The sequence below is a fragment of the Silurus meridionalis genome, chromosome 9 (genome assembly GCF_014805685.1).
Source record: "Silurus meridionalis isolate SWU-2019-XX chromosome 9, ASM1480568v1, whole genome shotgun sequence".
Classification (NCBI taxonomy): Eukaryota; Metazoa; Chordata; class Actinopteri; order Siluriformes; family Siluridae; genus Silurus; species Silurus meridionalis.
This window is the reverse complement of record NC_060892.1, coordinates 8176800-8201030: the sequence shown is the minus strand read 5'-3', so window position 1 is coordinate 8201030 and position 24231 is coordinate 8176800. Positions and strand designations below refer to the sequence as shown.

General features: G+C 37.1%; 1 protein-coding gene across 2 annotated transcripts in view; it reads right to left on the bottom strand.

Annotated features, from left to right (window-relative positions):
• Nucleotides 1-24231, bottom strand: part of adamtsl3 (ADAMTS-like 3) — a 200041-nt gene that overhangs the window by 75409 nt on the left and 100401 nt on the right. For both annotated transcript variants that reach the window (XM_046857561.1, XM_046857562.1), the window contains exons 5-9: nucleotides 17962-18007; nucleotides 10624-10860; nucleotides 9015-9141; nucleotides 4852-4926; nucleotides 1111-1274 (exon numbers count right to left, since the gene is read on the bottom strand). In XM_046857561.1, coding sequence (XP_046713517.1) covers nucleotides 1111-1274; nucleotides 4852-4926; nucleotides 9015-9141; nucleotides 10624-10860; nucleotides 17962-18007 — 649 coding nt within the window. The remainder of the gene's footprint in view (nucleotides 1-1110; nucleotides 1275-4851; nucleotides 4927-9014; nucleotides 9142-10623; nucleotides 10861-17961; nucleotides 18008-24231) is intronic.

Below are 24231 nucleotides of genomic sequence, written 5' to 3'. Positions count from 1 at the left end.
TCCAACATGACAATGACCAAGCACACAGCCAGGATAACCAAGGAGTGGCTCTGTAAGAAGCATATCAAGGTTCTGGCGTGGCCTAGCCAGTCTCCAGACCTAAACCCAATAGAGAATCTTTGGAGGGAGTTTAAACTCTGTGTTTCTCAGCGACAGGCCAGAAACCTGACTGATCTAGAGAAGATCTGTGTGGAGGAGTGGGCAAAAATCCCTCCTGCAGTGTGTGCAAACCTGGTGAAAAACTACAGGAAACTTTTGACCTCTGTAATTGCAAACAAAGGCTACTGTACCAAATATTAACATTGACTTTCTCAGGTGTTCAAATACTAATTTGCAGCTGTATCATACAAATAAATAGTTAAAAAAATCATATATTGTGATTTCTGGATATTTTTTTTTTTAGATTATGTCTCTCACAGTGGACGTGCACCTACGATGACAATTTCAGACACCTCCATGATTTCTAAGTGGGAGAACTTGCAAAATAGCAGGGTGTTCAAATACTTATTTTCCTCCTCCCTGTATATATATATATATATATATATATATATATATATATATATATATATATATATATATATATATATATACAAATAAAACATTTCATTGGAGGCCAGTGATGTCTTAACAGTTATGGTTCTGGGTCTGATTGACAGGTCAGGGGCAAGCTGCTACTGTTAATACCTTGAGGTCTTAACCTTTATATATACACATAGGCTACAAAATTCTGTAAATGTTTTAAAGTGACAAAAATGGAGGAAAATTGGAAAATTCGCAATGCAAAGCTCAGATAATCCGTTCCACACACCCAAAAATATTTACATAAAAATCATTTTTAATAGTATTTTATGTACAGATTATGAAATGTTGTTTGGATTCCATTATCATATCATTGGTTCTGTGTGCTTGTACTCTGCACAATGTAAAGTTTAATCTATTCTAACTTAGTAGCAGAGTTTATCTTTAATTATGGAAACTAAATGCATATACACTATACACACAAATGTAATTAATATAACCTACATTTAACATGCAAGGATATTTCCTCGAAGGGACACCAAGATAAAATATGAAACCCTGCACTTGTGTAATAGTTGTTTCTCTGCTCACCTTGATAGTGAAGTCTGCAGTGAGCGGCCCATGGCAGCGTAGAATCTGTCTATCAGCTTCTCTTCCTCTCTGATAATCCACAGTACTGTTGGCCAGAGAGTATGAGCCTGAAGAGCTCAACACCAGCTCATCTCTCCTGTTGTTCAGACTGTGAGCTTCAATCACTAATACAGAAACAAACCACCATTAGTCTGGAAAAGGCAATATTGTTGGGATGTAAATTAAATTATATTGTGTGTATTATTTGTGCTTATGGGGAACCTGAGCTATAAAGACATAGGTATAAACACACACACACACACACACACACACACACACACACACACACACACACACACACACACATTCAGCAAAGCTACGTATATTTCTGGTCTTTAAGAAATAAAAAAAGAATTTCTTATGTCACCTAATGTATTGTTAATAAACATTATAGCTGGACTGGTCAGCAATATATGTGTATATATGTGATATATACACATAAATATGACACCCCTCACATTTAAGAAACCATTTTAGCATATCTTTTAAAGGGACAATACTATAGAAATTAAACTTGGATATATTTATATCTGTACTACACTGCACTACACTGTAACTCAGTTTCAGGGTGTTACCGATCTTCTTATAGCTTCAGCCATCTTTGTGGAGAGCAATAATTTTAATTCTCAAATCCTCAGAACCCAAACACAATATGTCAACCGCCTTGCCGAGGAAGCTGAAGGTGAAGGTAATGGAGTGGCTAAGTATGTTTATAGACCTGAACCCTATTGAGCATCTGTTGTGCACCAGTGGGGCATCCTCAAGCGGAAGGTGGAGAAGCGCCATGTGTCTAAAATCCGTGATGTCATTCTGGAGGAGTGGAAGAGGATCCCAGAACAACCTGTGCAGCGCTGGTGAATTCCATTCCCAGGAGGTTTAAGGCAGTGCTACATAACAATGGTGCTCACACAAAATATTGACACTTTGGAAACAGTTTTGACATGTTCACTTAGGGTGTACTCAAATTTGTTGGCAGTTATTTTGACAATAATGGCTGCATGTTGAGTTATTCTTACAGGACAGTAAATCTGTACTGCTATACAAGCTGCACATTGACTATTCTAAAATATATCCGTTTTATTTCTATTGTATTGTCCCTTGGGAAAATATACCAAAATGGTTGCTGAAATGTAAGGGGTGTACTCACTTTTTGACTTACAACCCAAGAGCAGTTGCTTTTGAACTCAGTGCTAGCAGGTGCTGCCAGAATAACAAGATGAAGATGTTTGGCCGCTCTCTGACAGAGCTGCTTTCTGTTCCCACGTCATAAAGGAAAAAGTAATCAAGCAAGAGGTTTGTTTGTGTAAACCAATCTGGACAACAAGAGCCTGAGCACTTTGCTTAGAAAAGCAAGGACATTTCAGATCACAGCTTAATCATATTCAGGTGCTTGTCATTAAAGTGGTAAATCTTGCCTGTTGTTTGTCTTGTGTGTTTTTTCCCACTAATATATTGCTGTGTGTGTTTGGGATAGTCTACATTCAAGCAATCCCAAAAACATGGTTTCCATTTGGGGAAATCGAACAGCTAACGTTTTTTTTCCCCCCTCATTATTTATGGTTTACACACTCCACAAAACAGCGTTTAGAGTTCTATACAACTCAGCGAAGGGATGTTTATTGTCATACACACTCAAACTCTTCACACAGCAGTATAAAGGGTTGCATACACTCCCACACGCTTGGCGCATTAAGCGTTCCCAAAACAAGCTTTCCATTAAATCCATTCCTAATGGAAATCTCTCAGCATGGTAACAGTAACCGTGGCCCCATCCACAGGAAATCTGATTAGCCATCTCTAACTCGCTTCTGATAATATTTAGTTTCTCTGGAGTGCATGAACTTGACTGCTGCGCACTGTACCGTTGGCAGTGTAAGTGTTGTCTCTTTCCATTTTCTACCTTTTTGTCTCCAGTGGACATTTCCACATCCGCATTGTGAGTCTCCCAGTAAATGATCTGTGAAAACACTTCATGGCAGCTTTCCAAACTCTTACCCAGTATTCATTGAGGAAAATGAAGGGCTTTTAAACAGTGCAGGTGAGTGCACGAGTACATATTTGTGTCTCGGTAATTAGGCGTATACAATACACAGTATATTATGTGTACAAGGACAATTGGACAGGAATTGTTTAGTTAACACTAAACCATTATACTATATTTCCCAATCATGTTGGAGCTCAGCAACTACACTCCTGAGCTCAGAGACTACTTGCGCCAAGCTCTCCTGGTGACCACATATCCAGTGTGCAGCAACATGATTTTCTCAGTGTGCAATTTATTACCAAGCATGTTTTAGTAACAGCCAGCGAGAGTCAGGAAATCAAATTCATCTGCTCTTATGCGCAGTAGATCTCTGATCCCAGTTCATCATTCAGCTGTTTTTCTTGTATCTGTACAGAAAAGTTACAAAATCTTCTCTTATTGCTACAACTTTATTCTTGTACATTTTTTATTTTATTTTTTTACTTGCCGTCATAGTAGGTGAAAATGTGTCTAGAATAAAAGAAAAAAGAAAAGCGTAGCATGCATAACCCTACAGCTACAATCCAAAAAATAAGCAAATCACCAAACAAAAATTGCTACTGATCACAAGATTCTGAAGTAATGTGATATTGTCAATGATGTTACGGTTTTGAAAGGTGTGCAGCGTACACTCAAAATGAAACCATGTATGCTGCTGAAAATGACAGTATTTTTGCTGAATATCTGATTCCTTGTTTTTGTGTACACTGACACCTCACTAACACGTTGCTTCATGTTCTCATGGTGACCACATATCTGTGTGCAGTAATGGCTGTTTCTCAGCCTGTGATTTATCACCAAGGCGCTGATGTTTCCCAGCATGTTTTGGAAACCTCAGTAACACCCAGTAATGATTGAGAAGGTGCGTTTAAAATAATTACTGGTTTATTAATTGTGAGCAAAGTGGAATATTTACTCTATTGTTCTCATTTTCCCAAAATGCTTCTTCAGGAGAAACTTCAAATTAATATTCAAGGTCCAATCGAATGACACATATGAAACAATCATTTTTGCTTTCAATGAAAAGTTTGGTATTTGGAAGAAACACAGCAGGCATATACATCACAACCGCAGATAAATTGGTGTGTGTATGTGTGTGTGTGTGTGTGTGTGTGTGTGTGTGTGTGTGTGTGTGTGTGTGTGTGAGAGAGAGAGATAGGTTGTCCCACATGGTTCCTATTATGCTGTCAAGACCTCATGCAGCATAAGGAAGCCTAGGGTATTTTAAGCGTAGGCATATAAATGTTCAAATATATTAGTATGCATGTGTCCCTAGAAAATTAAAAATAGAAAGACTTTAGGAATCCAAGAACCTTACCATTGAAATGAGCTCAGGTTCTCAGGTATATATTTAAAGATAGGAATATTTAAAGATATTTAAAGATTGGAATAGTCATCATCTTCACAATCACCATCACCATCATCATATTTTGATTTAGATTTCTAATTGGTTTCCTGAACGTATTAAATTATTAAAACGTATTATTATTATACTGCAGTTAATGTGTCATTTTCTGAAAACATCTATCTATCTATCTATCTATCTATCTATCTATCTATCTATCTATCTATCTATCTATCTATCTATCTATCTATCTATCTATCTATCTATCTATCTATCCTTTTACAGGACCAGATAATTGCAGATTTAGTGAATGTATTGCAACACAGAAACTTACTTATGATGTCAGGACCTTTGGCTGTAAGTCTCAGACCTCGGCTTCCCAGAGGAACTTCCAGCACTGTCTTCAGGGCTTTATTAAGAGCACAGAAACAAAGTTATAACAATAAAAGTGCTTCCTTTTAACAAGAACTCAGTGTAAGAAGTAATCTTTCTGACGCAGACTGAAAATTTAGATGGTCGTGTCGAATAACAAATATATGTAGGCCTATGTGTATGTAGGTAGTTGGATGATTGTGTCAGGCTGTTCTAACTGAGTGAACATTTTAAACATCGATTAAAAAATACTCTCAGTAGAACAAATTGAACCTGCAGATTTCTTGGATTTTTACCTATTTACTTTACATTATTTTCAATATGTTCAAACGAATACACACAAAATTGGTTTATGCTAATTTTCTTCTTTTAATCATAAAAAAAGATAGCACAAAATACAGGATACAGGTACAACACTTCTAGTAATCTATTAGAATTGATCCATGCATTGTTTGGGCTTTTTTCAATGTTAGCTCCTACAACTTCTGTGTGACCTTGAGGGTTCATTTAGTGACTTTAATGGCGGTTTAAAAGCTATAGATAAATACGTACACCTATCGTTTGCCTCTACTACACAAGAACTCAGCTGTAATCTTCATCTCGATCAATGCAAGCCCTGTGTTGTGAAGTGCTGCTCTTTGCTTCCCATTAATGAACGAGTTAGTAAGTAAGTGGATGAAGAAGTTAGTGACTGAAAATATGACTGAGTGACTTACAAGAGAAATTCGAAGGGACTATTTCTCCTTTTATTACACAACAGACCTTATGCAGATGTAAGATTTAATATCACCCCCAAATGATCCATTTATGGTACTGTATTTGTTACACAGCCAGGTTGCTTACTATTCAGTCCACTATTTGTAGAATAGCCCCCTTAACAGTGACTAAAGAAAACCCCTTTTTTTATGAAGATTGAGGTTTCACAAGAGACGTGTCATTATTAATACATTTTAACAAGGAGGAAGAGAGCCATTTGCATAGTCTGGCAGTGGCTACTGCATTCAGGGGTGGAACTAAGCCAGGGTCTTGGGTGCCCCTGAAATTAATCACTTTTGGAAAGTCCTGGCATTTAATGCATAAAATAATGGAATAATGTTCTGAGGCCTGGTCAACTGTGTGTGGAAAATAATTTATGTTTTAAATGAAGCATATTGTAAAATGTGCCAATCCAATGTTGTGCCTAGCTTATTTTGAAGGAATGAATGATGGACTACATTTTTTTGGCCAATGGTGGTAAATAAAATGGGAAAAACCCACAAGCAAAATACCGAGCATTAACACCTGAAACATATATGGTGCAAATATAAATAAGAATTATTGTTCTTTTATAATCATACATAAAAACATGTGGGCTTGCATTTTCCATTTGTACATTTAAGGGATAGAGGGGAAAAAAATTAGTTATGTGTGTAGTCTCTTCTATAAATTCCTGAAGCAAGCGAAGGGTTCGATTCACGGCTCCATGCTCGAAAATACATTTGTGCTCTCGCAATGCCTCATACACTCTGGTAATAAGCCCAATTTGTAACACTGTTTCACATGCTTCAGTCTGCTGCTCATGCTCCCAGTATTAATGTTACTGTTTAAACACCACAGAAGCTACAGTTGTGCTATAGTTACATGTTCTCAGTTTGCCAAAAAGTCTTAGTTATGCACAATTTTAACATGAAACGTATTCTTTTTGCTCAACACAGGCCGAAATGGGGATCAGTTTCCAATCCAGTGTGACTTTCTCAAGTTTTGACATCACTATAATACTGTGTGTGTGTGTGTGTGTGTGTGTGTGTGTGTGTGTGTTAGTGAGTGTGATTTTATTCATATTTTATTCATATTTTCATCCATTATTTTCAGACTGTATATATTTTTTTAATACAGATGCTGAAATTTAGTTTAATGCGCTTGCCACAATACTAACGTGCGCACGTGTCAACACATGAACCAATTCAGTGACAAATAAAAACACACAAAGGTCCAAAAAATAATAATAATAAAAACACATAATGGTGTTGTAAATGTTCTTCTGCCCTCGTCTTTTAGGAACGCAGCAGAGAGCCAGCATGGAGCAGAAGAATGGACCATAAGCAGGTGACTAATTAGAAGCATTTTTACCACTTATAATACAAAAAATAGGGGAATAAAATGCAGAATGCTAGCCAGTGGGATGGAGGATCCTAGAGAGAAAAACCTATAAGATTACTCAAGCTTGCTGTAAAGTGCAGAAAGGAAACCTGGATGTCACACTGCCGAGCAGTGAGTTACAGTATTAGCTAGATGCCATTTGATAGAAGGGAGTGCAACGCTTCGCTTTTGGATTGTTTTACGCTGCAAATAGCACAGCAGTCTGGAAATGCCAAACATTCCACTGGTTCTTAATCGAAGCACACGGACACTTCCCTTGACGGGAAAAAGGGTTTTGCATGAGGAAAATGACTTCAGCATGAACTGGCAGACCAAGTGCAGACCAAGTGCAGACATGCAGGCCTTTCCAAGAACAATATGAAGCCGTGTCTCCATTGGAGAACATCTGAGCTCATCTTCATTTGTAGCGTGGCACTTTTTTTTCCAACACCGTTAAAAGAAACTTGGCTTTAGAGTATGTTAAGAGCAAAAAAGACATACTTGTTTAAAAACAGCATTGTAGCTATTCTACGGTTCAGTGCAATGATTTACAATGTAGCTACACTAATAGAGAATGTTGTTCAGTAACGGTAGTTAAACGAGTACCAACCAGTAGTCGGGCAACTCTTTCTGCATTATTGAATCATATCATTTTAAATCTACTTGGGCTTACAGTATGTGGTTTGAACTTGTTCATGTGGAGTGCATTGGTTCTTCAATTTCAATTGAAGATGTGGCAAAGACTTTCACTTAAAATCAAACCGCTTATGCAATACCACATTGAGAAAGAACCCTAAAGAGTATTTAACTGAAATATTGGCAACGTTAAAAGTATATTTAATACAAAGCATCATACTGAATCTTATTATGTGAGACACACTCCTACTTTTTGTTTTTGTAAAGTTACAAGCTAAAATACCAGATCTGCTATATACAGCCATTGTTGCTCTGTTCTTGGAGAGGATTCTGCCCCACTTGTAAGCCATTCTAATAAATAAATGTTTAAAAAAGAATAAAGAAAAAAATTGAGTAGGCCGACGGAAAGAGCTGAGGTATGGCACTGAAACGTAATCCAAACAACTGCAACGACTAGCAGGGTCCTTCCAATCATATCAAACTATTATCAAATAGGTCTACAAAAGTCTAAAAGTGGCTTAGCAAATCCAAGCTTCTGTGATGCCAAGAGAGAACGAATTACAGTAAGCGGAACAGCTTATTATTGGCCTTTTTCTAAAAACGCAGCCCATTAGTGGCCTCACACGGAATCAATAATTCTTTACAAGCACCCGAAAATATCCTCTTTCCCAGCATGTGAAACAATATGTCGACTGGCTGAGCCATAAAACCCAGTATGCAAATAAACCTGCCAGCTCTCGCAAAAGAACAGAGAACTCGAAGAATGTTCGACCAGGCCCGGGAATTTTCGCATACCCTCAGAGTCCTTCAAAGAGCCCTTTATGCTTGACCTGAGATCAGACACTGATTTAAATAAGCACACTTTACTTAACTACCGCAAGTCATAACGAGACACAATGTCAATATTTGAAAATCGTGCCTGAACCGTTTCATCAAATAACCAAAGACATTTATGAAAATGTGGAGGCACTTGAAATAATTCGAAGTGCCTCAGACCAAATACAGAATGAAACAAACTTTTTAAAAGCAGAGGTTGGATATTTGAGCTTGTATATTTGAGCTGTGTATATATGCATGTATGTACAGTATGTATGTATGTATGTATGTATGTATGTATGCATGTATTATATTTTACATCAATTCCAAACCCATGTTCAATGGCTCGAGGATGTTTTCTCTGCCCCCACCCTAAGAATTTTCTCTATTACCTCTAATTTGGTCACCTGCCATTTCTTACCCATTTGCCTGCTCCTATTGTATGCCAATACGAATACCAATACCAATTCCAAGCAGAGAGGGTTGAGTGTGAGTGTGTTATTGTCTGCCTCTGTGTGTGTGTGTGTGTGTGTGTGTGTGTGTGTAAGCACATACGCTCCTCCAAAGAGACGTGTATTTGTGATTGGCCTCGGATCAGGCGGCAACTGGAGCCATCTCCTCCACACACTCCACAATTATCCGGCTTAGTGTTGCTGCCTAGCTGCCTATCGCAGCCCACTTCCTGTAAAATGGAGAGAAAAAGAGAGCAAATTTGAAAAATTAGTGGTTTATTGTATGCTTATTGCAAATGATTTGGCTGCCTTAGTAAATGTCCCCTTACTTTTTGGAGCAACAGATCAATCAACATTGCATTATGTAATTGTTAACATAGGTTGTTAATATCATTGAAATGCTGCTAAACCACAAAAATGTATTTCAATAGTTTTGAATAATGGATATTATATTTTGTAGATTGCAGACAAGTGGACACCCCTGATTTCTGTAGTACGAACTACTACGAGCTTGTCCACAATGTGCGATGTAAAGTACATAAAGGCTGATGCATATATTGTTTACCAAGTTCTAGAAAGTCTGATTTGATTAGGTAGTTCAGTGTTAAAAAACATAAATCATACTTTTATGCTCAATTTAATTTCTTTATATGCCATTTGAACCACAAACTCTTTTTAATTCGAATACCTAATCATACCTTAAAACCATAGACACATCAAAACATTGTATTGCCTTTTATTATCTATTTATGTCACTAGTGGACCACCACTTATGGACCACCAGTAAAAATGATCTGGCAAAAAAAGATGAATAATATGATTGTTGGATTTTATTTTAGAGCATAATTCATGCAGTAATGACTCAAGCAGACTCTTGTATAATGGATTTGTTTGTAAATTAAGAAGACATTTTTTCCATGAACCTTTACCACAGGAATTGCTTGGTTAAGTGTTTAAACATCAGTGGTGCCAATTTTTCTCCCAAGACCATCCATATGTGTGTAAGAAAAAGCTACTAGACAGTTTATCTGTATTGTATTAAATGCATAACCTGACATTTGATATTTGCATTTTGTAATCATAAAAACAATTAAAAAGTTGAGAGATATCCCATATACTAATCATATGGTCACATTACAACATGAAAAAGACAAAAAGAGGACAGTTCAAGAGTAGAAGAGTGTTGTCTTTTCCCAATCTTTCTATGTCCAGTTTCAGTGACTCTGTGCCCACTGTAAACTCAGATTACTTTTTTTGTGTGACAGGAGTGAAACTTAATGTGGCTTTATACTGTTGTGGCCCATCTGCATCAAGGTTCACTATTTTAAGCAATTTGGGATGCTTTTCTACTCACCACAATTGTAAAGTGTAGTTATTTGCTTTACTGTTTATTCCAATAATCTCAAACCAATCAGGCAAATTGGTTGATCACATTTTCCCCAAAATCTAAATGCTTAATGTGAACATTTACTGACGCTCTTGACTTGTAATGGTGCCATATGATTGGCTTATTGGATAATTGCTGGATAATTGAAGTTTCTTGATAGTCAGTGCATATATAAATAGATATATAAATATAAATAGACCAACAGATTGACTTAATTTGATTTGCCTGTACTCTGAGCCAGCCACGTAAGAGTGTACCTTTCCTAAATATCCACCTCTTATCAGATGTCTGGATCAGAGAGAAATAAAAAAAAGTCATGATTTACCTGGCATATGCCATTAATGCACATATCCAGAGAATCTGCTTTGCACCGAGTGCCATCCAGAACTTTAGGTGCCAGTTCCACCACTAAGTTCTTCCCTTGAGCATGGCACTTGAGGGCACAAGGTGCGATTGGGTCATAGCTCACTGGAATCCACTCATATGTCTGTCCCTGGTATTTGATGTCATTGTGGGCGGAGCACTGCTGAGCTCTGAAGTCACCTGACTCGGCAGGGCAGTCCTTATCAGAAAAAAGAATTTACAATTGTTAAATTGTTACAACACATTTTGACATTTTTACATATTAGTCTTGATTATTTTCTTTAAACCTAAATAGAACAGACAATAAATAGTTTGCATTTTTGAATCGCAAAATTTAAAAGTTTATTTTTAAACAATTTTTTTTTACATATGAGCCGAATGACACACTTTGTTATACATAAATCAGTACCTCTAGCAAAATAAGAGAATGAAGAAACATTCAAAATCAATAACTTTTTGTTATTATTTTAAGAAAATTAATTTGTAATTTAATACCCTTTTTACTTTTGATCTTTATTCCTTACCGTTTGGATGGTTAGTAATTTATTCATTACTTTATAGAGGTTTATAAAACACAATTTGCACCTTAAAAAAAGACACACATGCATAGGTGCTTGCAATTTGTATGAAAATTTTCACGTTTCAACTGAAAGTTGAATCACAAAGTGTAATGAATTCTTGATATATAAGACTGCAGTCCAATACTAAGAAAAAAAACCTCTTCCACAGCTTCTCTCTTGCTTTTCCCACTCAAGAGCTGTGTTTCCTAAATCACCTAAACCCTGGCAGTGTGAACGGTAAATGTGTGACGTGTTTGACACAGGCAGCTGGATTTTGGAGCTGGATACAGCCTGGTTTTTATTTAGACTTCTCCAAGACTCTGCTTCATAATCCAGGGTGTAGTTAGTTAGATAAGTAAGGTAGGTAAGGTACTTTATTGTCATTGTATGCAATGCAACAAAATGTAGTTTGGCAAATCTCTGAAATAAACATTTAAACTCTATAAAACTATGAAAGGAATTAAAATTTGGGAAAAATTAATAGCACATTGTAAAATACTGCATATGCGAGACTGCACATATGTTTGATGCCTTGATTATTGAAATGTGTTCTGAGATGTATATTTCACGCATAGTATAAGGTGACAAGTGATAAAGTGCACTGTAGTGCATGTAGAGGCAAAGAGTAAGCTAAGTGTAAAACGGTCCTTGGTCCTTAGCAGCTACAGAGGACTGAAGAATTACTGTGGTGATGGCAACTACAGCTCTGGAAAAAAAGCTACATTGTTCAGATGATGCAAAAATACAGTCACTGAAGGTACATCCTAAAGACAGGCTCTGTTTAAAAAAAAATATACAATCCAAATTAGTATCATACTGTAACTGCAAAATCTGTGCGCACAAACAGAGCCATATAAGTATCCCTCCATCTGCACAAATAATGTGACCTGAATTCATCATATATTTACTAAACGAAAGGTGGAGCTAAAAAAAAAGGTGCATAATACTTGTCACATATACATTTTACAGCATGGTGAAATGCTTTCTTTGCATATGTATATATCTTCTTTGACACCCATATGCACTGTGAATGCTAATTGACACAGTCGACAACAAGACTCTCTTGTCTACCCTTCAGGAGCCTCTGTATCCGCGGAACAGCATAGGAATGGTTTGCTTCCTACCTGAAAGGTCGCTCATACCAGGTAACATGGAGGGGATCCACATCTGCCCCGTGCAGACTTACCACTGGTGTCCCACCCACTCCAGTGGCGAAGTCATATCCTCACATGGTTTTTCTTACCACTGCTATGCAGATGACACTCAACTCAACTCATCTTTTCCTCCCTCAGATACCACAGCTTCCTCTCAGATCTCGGCATGATTGACAGACATATCCTAATGGATGATTGCTCATCAATTAAGCCTCAACCCCAGCAAAACAGAACTGCTGGTCATCCCAGAGGATTCATCTCCAGGTCAAGATCTCCGAATAACTCTTCATGACTCTCTGCTCTCCCCTTCAGCTACTGCTCGTAAACTTGGGGTAACTATGGACAATCAACTATCCTTCTCCTCACATGTTGCTAATGTGGCTCGTTCCTGTCGTTTTCAACATCCAAAGTTTTCGACCATTTCTGTCCACACAGGCTGCCCGGGGGCTAGTTCAGTCTCTTGTAATTTCGGGACTGGACTACTGCAGCTCTCTGCTGGCAGGTCTTCCACTCTTCTCTGGCAGGCTCTTCTCTGTACTGGCACCGAGGTGGTGGAATGAACTCTAGATGTCTGTATCGCGGAGTCCCTGGCTATCTTTAAGTGACGGTTGAAGACCTACCTCTTCCTGAAACACCTAAATTAGCACTTTCCAAGTTTGCTTTGTAGAAATCAATAGTTATATTTATATTGAGTTTGTAATCTTGCTTACCAGTGTAGATTTATTAATTGCTAGAGACTCAAAGCACTTTTGTATGTCACTCTGGACAAGGGCGTCAGCTAAATGCCGCAAATGTAAATGTAATTGGGTCAATCAGTCATTTCCGCCATATGTACCAGCACAGCCGTTGATGACTCAGTACTCAGAACCTCCACTACTGCGATTTGTAAATGACTCAGATCCATACTTACAAAGATATCAGAATGTCATTCTCCCTGATGCAATACATTAGCCATAGTCATATCCTGCACCAGTTTCTTCTACTGTGCAGCCAGCAGTTCAAGTTCCAAGCATAGTGGAGATGGCTATCGCTTCCTCTTATGGAATACCTAAACCAAAGCTCATCAGTTTCACCACTGTGGACTTGGTGTTCTTGGCCCACATCTCCATTTGACAGAGGACTATAAATTCCAAGTGTTACTTGATCATCTTAAATTACAAGCTGCATTCCAGATAGCTAAGCGCTACATTTATGATCCCATGGCTTATAGCTGAGCCATGCAAGCCTTGCAACAGCACTATGGCCAGCCTTGACAACTGGTACAGCAATAAATTGGCAACTTTCTCTGAAAACCCCTACTGAAGCTATAAGATGCTCAATGTTTTGAGGACTTTATCAGATAGCACTCTTGTAGGTCTCATTAATATATTGCAGGGATCATCCAGCACTGAGCTTATGTGTGATTCCCATGTTCATAGATTATCTTATAGAGATAGTTTTGTTTAGTAATGTGTGTCCAAATGTATTCTCCAGAATAGGACGGCTAGAACATACACTCTCCCTGAGTTTGAGAAAAAATTATAAGCCCTTCAAATATCAAGGAGAGCCACTGAGCTGTATAATATGGATAAATCTTGTACTGAGAACACAGAGCAGATACCCCCAAAGTCACCAAAGGTACAGTCCACCATCTACTATGGTATAGATAATGCGACAGAAAGGCCCTGTAACTAGCTTGGCTACTGGAATCACCCACTATGCACAGAGGAGCCCACCATGCGTAACATTGATAGTCTAAGCTCTCAAGATGACCCCCTCTGTTATATGTTGCCTTACACTATGCAAGCTAAATCAAGCTGATCAAGCTCTGTAGATAAACAAAAGAGGTTGGGATGAATGCATTGGAAAGGGGATGCTCGACAAATGTCAATAGTGGACCAATAAACTGTAGTATCTCTCAAAGGAAACCATGCCAAGGTGCTATTTCTTAATTTGTCCTGAACATGAGAAGTAAAACATTGAGTTGAATGTATTCTGTGATGCCTCTGAGCGAGTTTACGGCAAGAATTTCTCTACCCATCCATAACACTTTTTTGGACAGATTATGCACAGTTCTCACATGACTCAAATCGAAATCTTGTCATTACAAGGTAATCATTATCACACAGATTGCAGAAATATAGGAGTTGACCAGTTGACCAGAAATTGACTCAGAACTCAACCCTGCTAATGATATTACAAAATTATTCTTTATGAGAGCTCTCATGTATGTCAATGGAATCAGGGCCCATTATTTCCTTCAGTAGTCACCAGAATACTGAACAACTAAGTTCATACTTGACTGTTGAGAATGTGCTAAGAAAGTTATTCTTCTGTGCTCATGTGGCTGTTCTTCAGTGCAGCAGGCAAAATAGGCAAACTTAATCCAAGCCACCTATCAGTCTGTACATAGGGCAATAGCACCCCCAATGTCAGCTGCCCAAAGGATTGATACTGAACTGCTTCTTCTAAGACAAACCCAACAGGATAGTTTTCCCTGATGAAGTCCATGCACTTTAGAACGGCAAGGTCATACATACTAGCAGTAGGTTAAGTACTGTCACCTGAATATGCTTCGGGAATAATTAAGTTTGGAGGTTGCCTTTATAAGGCTGAGGAACTTGATGCTCATACCTTACATCTTATTGTACTGGCACACAGTCCGGAACGTGTCTTTGCTTAGTTGTGGTGGACTTACTGGAATATCAGAGGCAAACAAGCAAAAAGGAAATTTCAACTGCTTAACTTTCTGTTCAACTGGAGTTCATTGCTTTTTTTTTAAATGCACACCATTCACCCTGACTGTTGATTTCTGTAAAGCCGCTTTGAGACAATGTCTGTTGTGAAAAGCGCTATATAAATAAACTTGACTTGACTTGACTTGGCTTTGGACCAAGAAATAAAAAACGCTGGGAAATCATTTTCAAGTGTCTTACCCTGAAGTGTATTCACTTAGATCTTCTGAATAGTATGGATTCTGATTTCTTTCTTATGGCTTTACGTTCCTTCATTGAATGACGTAACAAACCCTTCAAATTAATCTTGGACCAGGTGACAAATTTTAAAGGTGGGAACCGAGAACTGAGAAGAACCGAGAAGAAACATTCTCTGCCCTTGAGCCAGTAATCAAAGAAAAACTGAGCGAACAGAGTATTTCCTTTCAGTTTAACACTCTACATGCACCTAATTTCAGTGGAGCCTGTGAGTGTGGTATTTGCTCTATTAAATCCTGTCTGCAAGTAGTACTTTAGGATCAGATTGTGTCTGAGGAAGTTCTGTCTACTGTTCTTGTTAAAGTGAAGTGAATACTAAATTCTAAACCACTTGTCTATGTATCATACGAAATATCTGATACAGACTCAGTTACTCCAAACCTCTTGCTGATGGGGTGGAGGGGATGCCTCCCTCCCTCAAGTTGTTTATGGCACAAGAGAATTGCTTGAATATAGGAAATGATGACATAGCCAAATCATTGTTAACCAGTTCTGAAAACAGTTCATTCAGAATTACTTGCAAATTTAAAACCGCGGTCCAAATGGTAAGAATCTATGCCAAATCTATCAGTGGGGCAAGTAGTTATGGTTATGAACCCACAGTTGCCACGAGCCTTCTGACTGAGTGGTAGAAGTGACTATTGGGAACTGCGTCTACAGTTGTCCTGTTTCTAAACTAATTGCATTACCAGAGATGACCACAGACATGAGTGATACATAACTTTAAAGAACAGTGATCTTTAGTTGATTTTTAATTTGTGGTGCAAATTAGGAGGTGGTTGTATAAAATCCCTGCTAACCTCTTAGTTTAAATTACTTGGTGACGTCACATGATTGAGGAGTCAGAGACATGCCTGGACAAGTTCGGTCTACAGAAAGTTATGCCGTTGTGACGAGACCAAGTGTAGTTCGTTTTGATGTGTGTGTGCGTTCTTGAAAATGTAAGTTTACAATTAATACACATTGTTGTATGTATGGGTAGACTTATATATTTATACAGTATGTGATTGTATATTGTTGTTTTATCGTGCTATTTACTCAAGTCCTGAGAAGAGACTTTCATTGGTATATCTGTACAAATACACAGTTAATATGTTTACTTCAAGTACATGTCAATGATGCTGATAAACTTTCATGGACTTTTGCCTATCCACCTTCTGATAGGGGTTGAGGATTAGATGTTGGCAAGCCAGTGCATCTACACACATACATCTTAACATTGCTGCTAATAATGTTTGACACACAAAGACCCTTTCTTAACATCCACATTTTTAACACCATCATTTTGAATATTATGCAATGACTAGCTTTGACCCGGCAACCACAAAACCATTCAAAACCATTTCACTAGTGGAAACAGAGGCCACTGATTAAAATAGATGGAAAAAGGACAGATGGCTTCTTGCGTGTTGATGGAGACATGAAGGCTGGCTACACAAGAGACGGAGATTTAAATGGAAAACTTTTCTTTTCCATCTATCTTTGAGAAGGATAAAGCAGCAGACTTTACCATATGCTAGACCACAAGTTAGTTAAAAAAAATATAACTGGACAGGAAAATGAAAGACATTTCTATTTCTGGCTAGCGAATAGAAGGCATACTGTACTATAGAAAACTAGGAGAGTTCTATAACTGATAGCTTGTATAGACAAAGCCACTGTGGGTTCTTGTTAACATTTATATAAAAACCCATTATTATAGTATGCATTTAGAATATTTTGAATAATTATTTCATTTAAATTATGATTAAGGATGATTTAATTCTGTTGATTCTATTCAAAAAATGAGATTTTGCTTGTTTTTTGGGACCACACTGAAAAGCTGGAATTTTTTTCCCATTAACAGGAAATAAGCAGAAAGTTCAACAATTGTAAACATTTTTACAACAAAAATGTGCAAAAACTTGACTATTCAATATTGCACAATTCTAGGTCCAAAATTAAATGGTATGTCTGGGTAAATGTGATTCACCATGGTAATGCAGTCCAAGAACACCCCACAAGAGCTGAAGTTTTGAAAATGCTCTGACCCAGTTTTCTAGCCATCACAATTTGGCCCTTGTCAAACTCGCTTAAATCCTTACTCTTGCCCATTTTTCCTGATTCTAACACGTCAACTTTGAGGACAAAATGTTTACTTGCTGCCTAATAAATCCCACCCACTTACAGGTGCCATGATGAAGAGATAATCAGTGTTATTCATATTATAATATTATAATGCCTGGTCGGTGTATGTATGCCATTATGTTCAGTATTATTTCTTGTATAGTCTAATATTTATTTTTATATGAATATCATATATAATACGGCTCCTGAACTTCCATTCCAATGGAACAGATTTGAGTAAATATGTCCATTGGACCAGTTTGGTTAATTATATCAGTTTGGGCTAACTGCAAGTGATTATTGTCTGATGCTGTTTAATTTCATGGCTAGTGTAAAACTCTCTCAGGAGAGTAGGGAAACAGCAAAAGGGGAACATAATCTGGGATTAAATATAAGAATGAAAAAGCAAATATATGGGTGCATTGGTCATGTATCCACAAACATTTTTTACATAGAGTTTAAAGCATAAGTAAACAGAGTTTACATGTATTTGTTTATATGGACTCACTGTGTTACTGCACGTCCTGTAACGGATGTTTCTTCCTTCACAATTCCTGCAGATTGGGGGGAAAAAAAAGTCATCCGGTGTAAATCTTTTGGCTGTTGTGTGTGTGTTGGTGCTCGTGAATGTCTGTCATGAAGAATAAATGACACTGACAGTGTTGGCTACTTAGCAGTATTTAGTCTTAATAACTAAGGATGTAATTAAAAAGAAAATTATAAAGTACTACATTTTACACATTTATTTTGTAAATCTGTAACTTTATAGTCATCACAGTCATTTTCAGTATTATGACGGTGAAAGTCTAAGTGATCCTTCACTTAGTAAAAGATAGACACAAATACCAGTAGTTGTTTACTACTTACCTCACTTTGTTATGCACAATGACCATGGAAATCATTTCTCAATCATTTTATGTTTGGAAATTTTAAATAAAAAATGTGCATCAAATCTCTCACTCTTTACATGTATGGGCTATAGGATGGGGAGGGTTAGATGGAAGCTAATTCTCACCAAAAAAAAAAGAAAACATCTAAACTTTAATAATGCACACCAAATCATATGGCAAAATTGGTTATGGTCTGATGAGACAAACTCCAAGTGGTATAATAATTCGCAAAAGAAAACCAGCATGGTGATAAAAGCATTATGCTTCAGAATTATGCTGTTTTTATTCAGAACTGGGGCTTTTATCAAGGTGGAGATAATCAAAAATAGCTTTAAATATCAGTTATATTTTAGTGCATACCCTTTGGGTGTCTGCAATAAGATGAAGGTTGAGATGAAAAGGAATATCACTTGTCACATGACAATGACACATCCAAGTCAAGAAATGGCTCAACCAAAAAAAGACTAATGTATTTGATCTCAGATCTGAATACAACCGGAATTAGTCTGTGCACAGGCATTAGCTTTACAATTTATTGGATGTACAGATTTCTTTTTGCAAAAAAAGGTGCTTCAACAACACACCATATCAGTTTGAGGGTGTGCACAGTTATGCAATTGGGCTACTGTAAGTTTTAACAGTTTTCCCCCTAAAAAGGCCATTAATTGTTTTTCATTTCTCTTTATACATTGAAAATTCACAGTGAGTGTGGAAAATGTTCTGATTAGATTTATCTTTTTCATTTTTATATTAACAGGAATGTGTAAAACTTTGAACCCATTTTATAAGGCAACAAAACCATGTGTGCTGTCTTGTCATTTGTAAAAATGTTGTTCAGATAAATAAATGTATTTAAGTCTGGCTAAAATCCATTTGAAATTACACCCTAAATTGACTGCAATGACGTTTTCTGCAAAGAAAAAGCAAAAAATGTAAAATGCAAAAAATGTCCAAATTAAGATTAGTAAAACTATAGAATTATTGTAATTATTGTATGTTCTTTCTTTTCTATTAACTTCTAGTTAGGGCTGTGCATCAGGAATGGGATGACCAGAAATGCTAGGTGGCAAAAAAAAAAAAAAACTCTTACTCTTGTGTGGGAGGGAGCAGGTGGGCAATTTTTAGAACTGCAAATGAAAACTGCCTTCATTAAAACTCCATAAAACATTCAGTTCAAATAAACTAAATACATGGCTGCAGTTTGTCTCATTTTGGTAGGCATTTTTTTTGTAATCCAATAATAAACAATTAAAAATACTCCCCATTCGCATAAGTTTATAAGTTAATCCTTATTTAATTACACACCACAATAACAATTTGGTCACTAATGAAGTCCGTTTAATCAGCCTCAGGGTCAGGGGGTGGTGAGGTTCTTGAAAATAAAAACACATGAGACATCTGCATCTCATAAGAAATGTTTTTTTTTTTTTCGAACGAATACATCTTTGCTCGCAGGAAGTATTCTATTATAATACACACACATTCCAATCTGACACTACTGGGCAACAAACACCCTTTTGACCAGACCCAAAACACAGGCTAATTGGCATTTCTATTCTGAGACCTATAGTTTTCCTCCAGTGCAAGCAGCCGAGTACAAATGATGCATGTCTTGATGAAGTGCTAAAGCATTCGACCTGAGCTTTCTGACCAGTGGAAAAACACTCAAATGCCCTTCCAGATAATAGAAAAGTATTCTTGTGAATGTAAGTATAGTGCAAGCTAATGTGTTAAATAAAATAAATAATAAAAATATTAATAATAATAATAATAATAATAATAATAATAATAATAATAATAATAATAATGCGTGAAAAGCTTATCACCAGTAATCATCAATAGAAAGTTCAGGTGAAACACATTCATTTAGTCCTCTGTTGTTATACTGGTTACAATGTTCACATTAATATTGGTTGCACTGCGCACCATCACTGTTTATGCTTTTTTCCATAAACAGTAAAAAAGTCTATCTATCTATCTATCTATCTATCTATCTATCTATCTATCTATCTATCTATCTATCTATCTATCTATCTATCTATCTATCTATCTATCTATCTATCTATCTATCTATCTATCTATCTATCTATCTTTATCATTAAATCCTGGATCTAGATGAATACACTCTGATGAATATAGCAAAATGTACTCACGCTCGATATTTTTGATTGATAGGGTTTCACACACTCAGAGAGATCATACAAAAGTCAGTGCTATTGTTTTAACGCATCATTGCCAATAATTAATAGCAGTGCATTAGTCAATCACATCCATGAGACCTGAGAAATTTTCATTGTGCTTGCCCAGCTAAACAAAACAGATCCCGCTCATTTATACAAAGTATTCTTGACTAAATACACACTAACTGACCAAATTTCATTTTAGATTTTATCAACCCACAGTGCTGTTGACAATTGACAATTGTTGGGATCCTTTTCCACTCCTCCATAATAACATCATGGAGCTGCTGGATGTTACATGGATACGCAAGGAGATTCTCCACCTTCCACTTGAGGATGCCCCAACTTAATAGTGATACCCCTACTCAATAGGGTTAATGTCTAGAGACATACCAGCAGAACTCATGCAGCCCCACACCATGATATTATCACCGCCATGCTGTGGGCAAGACACAATTTTCTTGGTACTTCTTACTAGATTGTCGCAACTAGTGCACCATCTGTGCCAAACATGTTTATCTTAGTCTCATCTATTCACGGGACATGGTTCCAGTAATTAATCTTTTGGACAGGTTGTCTTTAGCAATCTGCTTGCAGGCTTTTTTGTGAGCCAGCTTCAGAAGAGACTTCCTTCTGGGACAACGGCCATGCAATCCGACTTGTGTGGCGTATGGTCTGAGCACTGACAAGCAGACTTTCCGCTTCTGCAACCTCTAAAGCAATGCTGGCAGCACTCATGCGTCTGTTTTTTAAAGCAGCTTCTGCACCTGACACACAGCACAAGGACTCAACTTCTTTTGTTCGACCCTTGTGAGTCCTGTTCCGAATCTATCCTGTCTTGGAAAACCTCTGTATGACCATGGCCACTGTACTGTAACTTAGTACTGTGTACTGTACTTAGTACTGTGTACTGTACTGATCTTCTTATAGACTAGACCAGGGGTGGGCAATTAATTTTTACAAGGGACCACATTAGAAACCTGAATTGTGTCAGAGAGCCACACCAACGATAATATTTTAGGGATGCACCAAACTGGCCGAAAACCAAAACACCGAAAGAAAAGATTGTAAATTTTTAGAACCATTGCATTTATGGCTATGAGTGTGTACTAACCTCACTAAAAATCAATGCATTGCAATTCAAAGAATAAATCAATCACAAAAGTTTTTTATTTATTATTATAAATTATTATTATTTATTTGTTACCATAGTATTGACAGACAGACAGCGGTCAATTATTATTAGCAACGGTCTGTTATACGAAAATAATTGACCGCCGAACGTTTGAAAGCCCATTCAAGTAAATGGAACGTTCTAATATACAGCATTAAGAAGAGCTGTGTAATAAATAATATTATATTATAATAATTATTATTTTCGGGATCTACAGGGAATGTTTCAAAGATCAACCCGTCAACCGCGATCACTGATCTAAGGCAATGAATTCCACTGGAAAACTTTCTTGCCTTTTCAAAAACGTCCTCTACAGACAGAGTGCGCATGCTCGGATTGACTTTTCTTTTCTGTGCCGCATTCTTCTCATATTTAGAATGGCAATCGGGATGTTTGGATTTCAGGTGATAAATTAAACCCGACGTGAAGAAACTCTTTGCGAAACCCCCTCTTGAAATTTCAGCATTGCATGTTTTGCAAATCGCTATCCGTGGGTCTTTCTCCGAGATATTGAAATAAGTCTACACCGCAGACATGTTGGCTCTTATCCAGATAACCATGTGCTGGCTGCACTTTTTAATAGCGTCATTACAATTGTGTTTCGGCCGTGTTGTTTCGATGATTTAGAATTTTCACGGATTTGCACGAATTTTCGGCGTATCCCTATAATTTATGATTGGCCTCACGCGGGCCGTAGTTTGCCCGGGTCTGGTTTAGACGATCTTTGTGGAGAGCAACAATTCTAATTCTCAAATCCTTAGTGGTCAGTATGATAGAATTGGACTTAAAGCAACAAGTTTTAATTGCTCTATTTCAAGATACAAGCAGACAAAAACATGAACATGATGAATAGGACATGTGGCTTTTTGCGTGGTTAAGCAACATACAGCTGTTATCACTTAGAGTGTACTCACTTTTGTTGCCAGTTATTTTAACAATAAATGCTGTTGGGTTATTGTTAGAGGACAGTTTAATTTCTATAGTATTGTAGCTTGAGAAGATATAATAAAATACTATATTTATATATATATATATATATATATATATATATATATATATATATATATATATATATAGTATACAAAAAAAATGCCAGTGAGGGAGCAACACTTTACAGCTACTATAAAACAAGTGAGAGGCTTCACTGGCCTAATAGGGCCATATATATGTGTGTGCTTACATTCTAATATGTTTCTATAATGATGACACTGCTGGTGAACTGTGCACAGGTGGGTTGAAGCCTGTTATCACTTATTTTATAGTGGCTGTACAGTGTTGCTCCCTCATTGGCATATTTCTTATCTCTTTTTAACTGTCTCTCTAAGAGTTAATTGGACAAAATAAAAAGTATGGCATAACAGAAAGGTCTTTAGGACAAGAGTTTTTTTTTCATGGTAACAAGTTTGCAGATATTTGCATTTCTTGTGTGTGTGTGTGTGTGTGTGTGTGTGTGTGTGTGTGTGTGTGTGTGTGTGTGTGTGTGTATATATACACCAATCAGGCATAACTTTATAGCCACTGGTCAGGAATAACATTATGACCACCTGTCTTAAACTGTGTTGATCCCCCTTTTGCTGCCAGTTCCGACCCTGCAAGCATTAACATCATTATCTTCTTCAGCAATGTGAGCTACAGGAGCTTGTCTGTAGGATCAGACCACACGGACCAGCCTTTACAGTTTTTGATAGTGAACTTTTGTCCTAGGATAATTTGTGCAGGGAAATATTTTTTTCCTATAAAGAAATTGTATAAAGTTAATAAAATTTCACATGGGAACAAAATAAATATAAGAATGTAACTTCTTTCATTATTTCTGAGAATTCACCAAGTTGTAATGAGTTTTTCCCACAAAGCAAAATTATGCACATAATGAATGCATTTCTAACACTGCTGGATTTTCTATCATCAAATGAGCTCTTGAATGCATAATTAACAATGTCTATTTCCATAGCCTTCAGATAACACTATAGCAGAAGTTGCAAAATAGGGAAAGTAAAAAGAAATAATCAGGTATGAAAAAAATCCATCATGTGAACCATATCTAAGACAGGTCTAAAGTCAGAAAGGGGGCTGTCACTGTAACTGTACATTTCTTCACTGCTCATTACTCATCAGAAGGTCATAGGTTTAAACACCAGTATCTCCATTTGCTCTATATTTTACTCAAGACATACTGGAATTGTTGACTTGTAATGGAGTAAGTTTTACAGTAAGGTATCAATACTTTTCACACAAGTAGTATTGTCAGGAAGTCTTTACACCACAGGGTGTGGGGAAGTTGGTTCCAATTAGCCGCAGTCCAGACAGAATTACATGGTTTTGAAGTATGGAAAGGAAGCCATGTTGGTTCATTAGGCACAGTGACTGCTTGTACATCGGTGGAAAGATAGCTCAGTGGTTAAGGTGTTGGGCTACTCATCAGAAGGTCAAAGGTTCAAGCCCCTGTGTCAACATTTGCTCTATATTTTACTCAAGTCATCCTGGAATTGGTGACTTGTAATGGAGTAAGTTTTACAGTAGGGTATCAATACTTT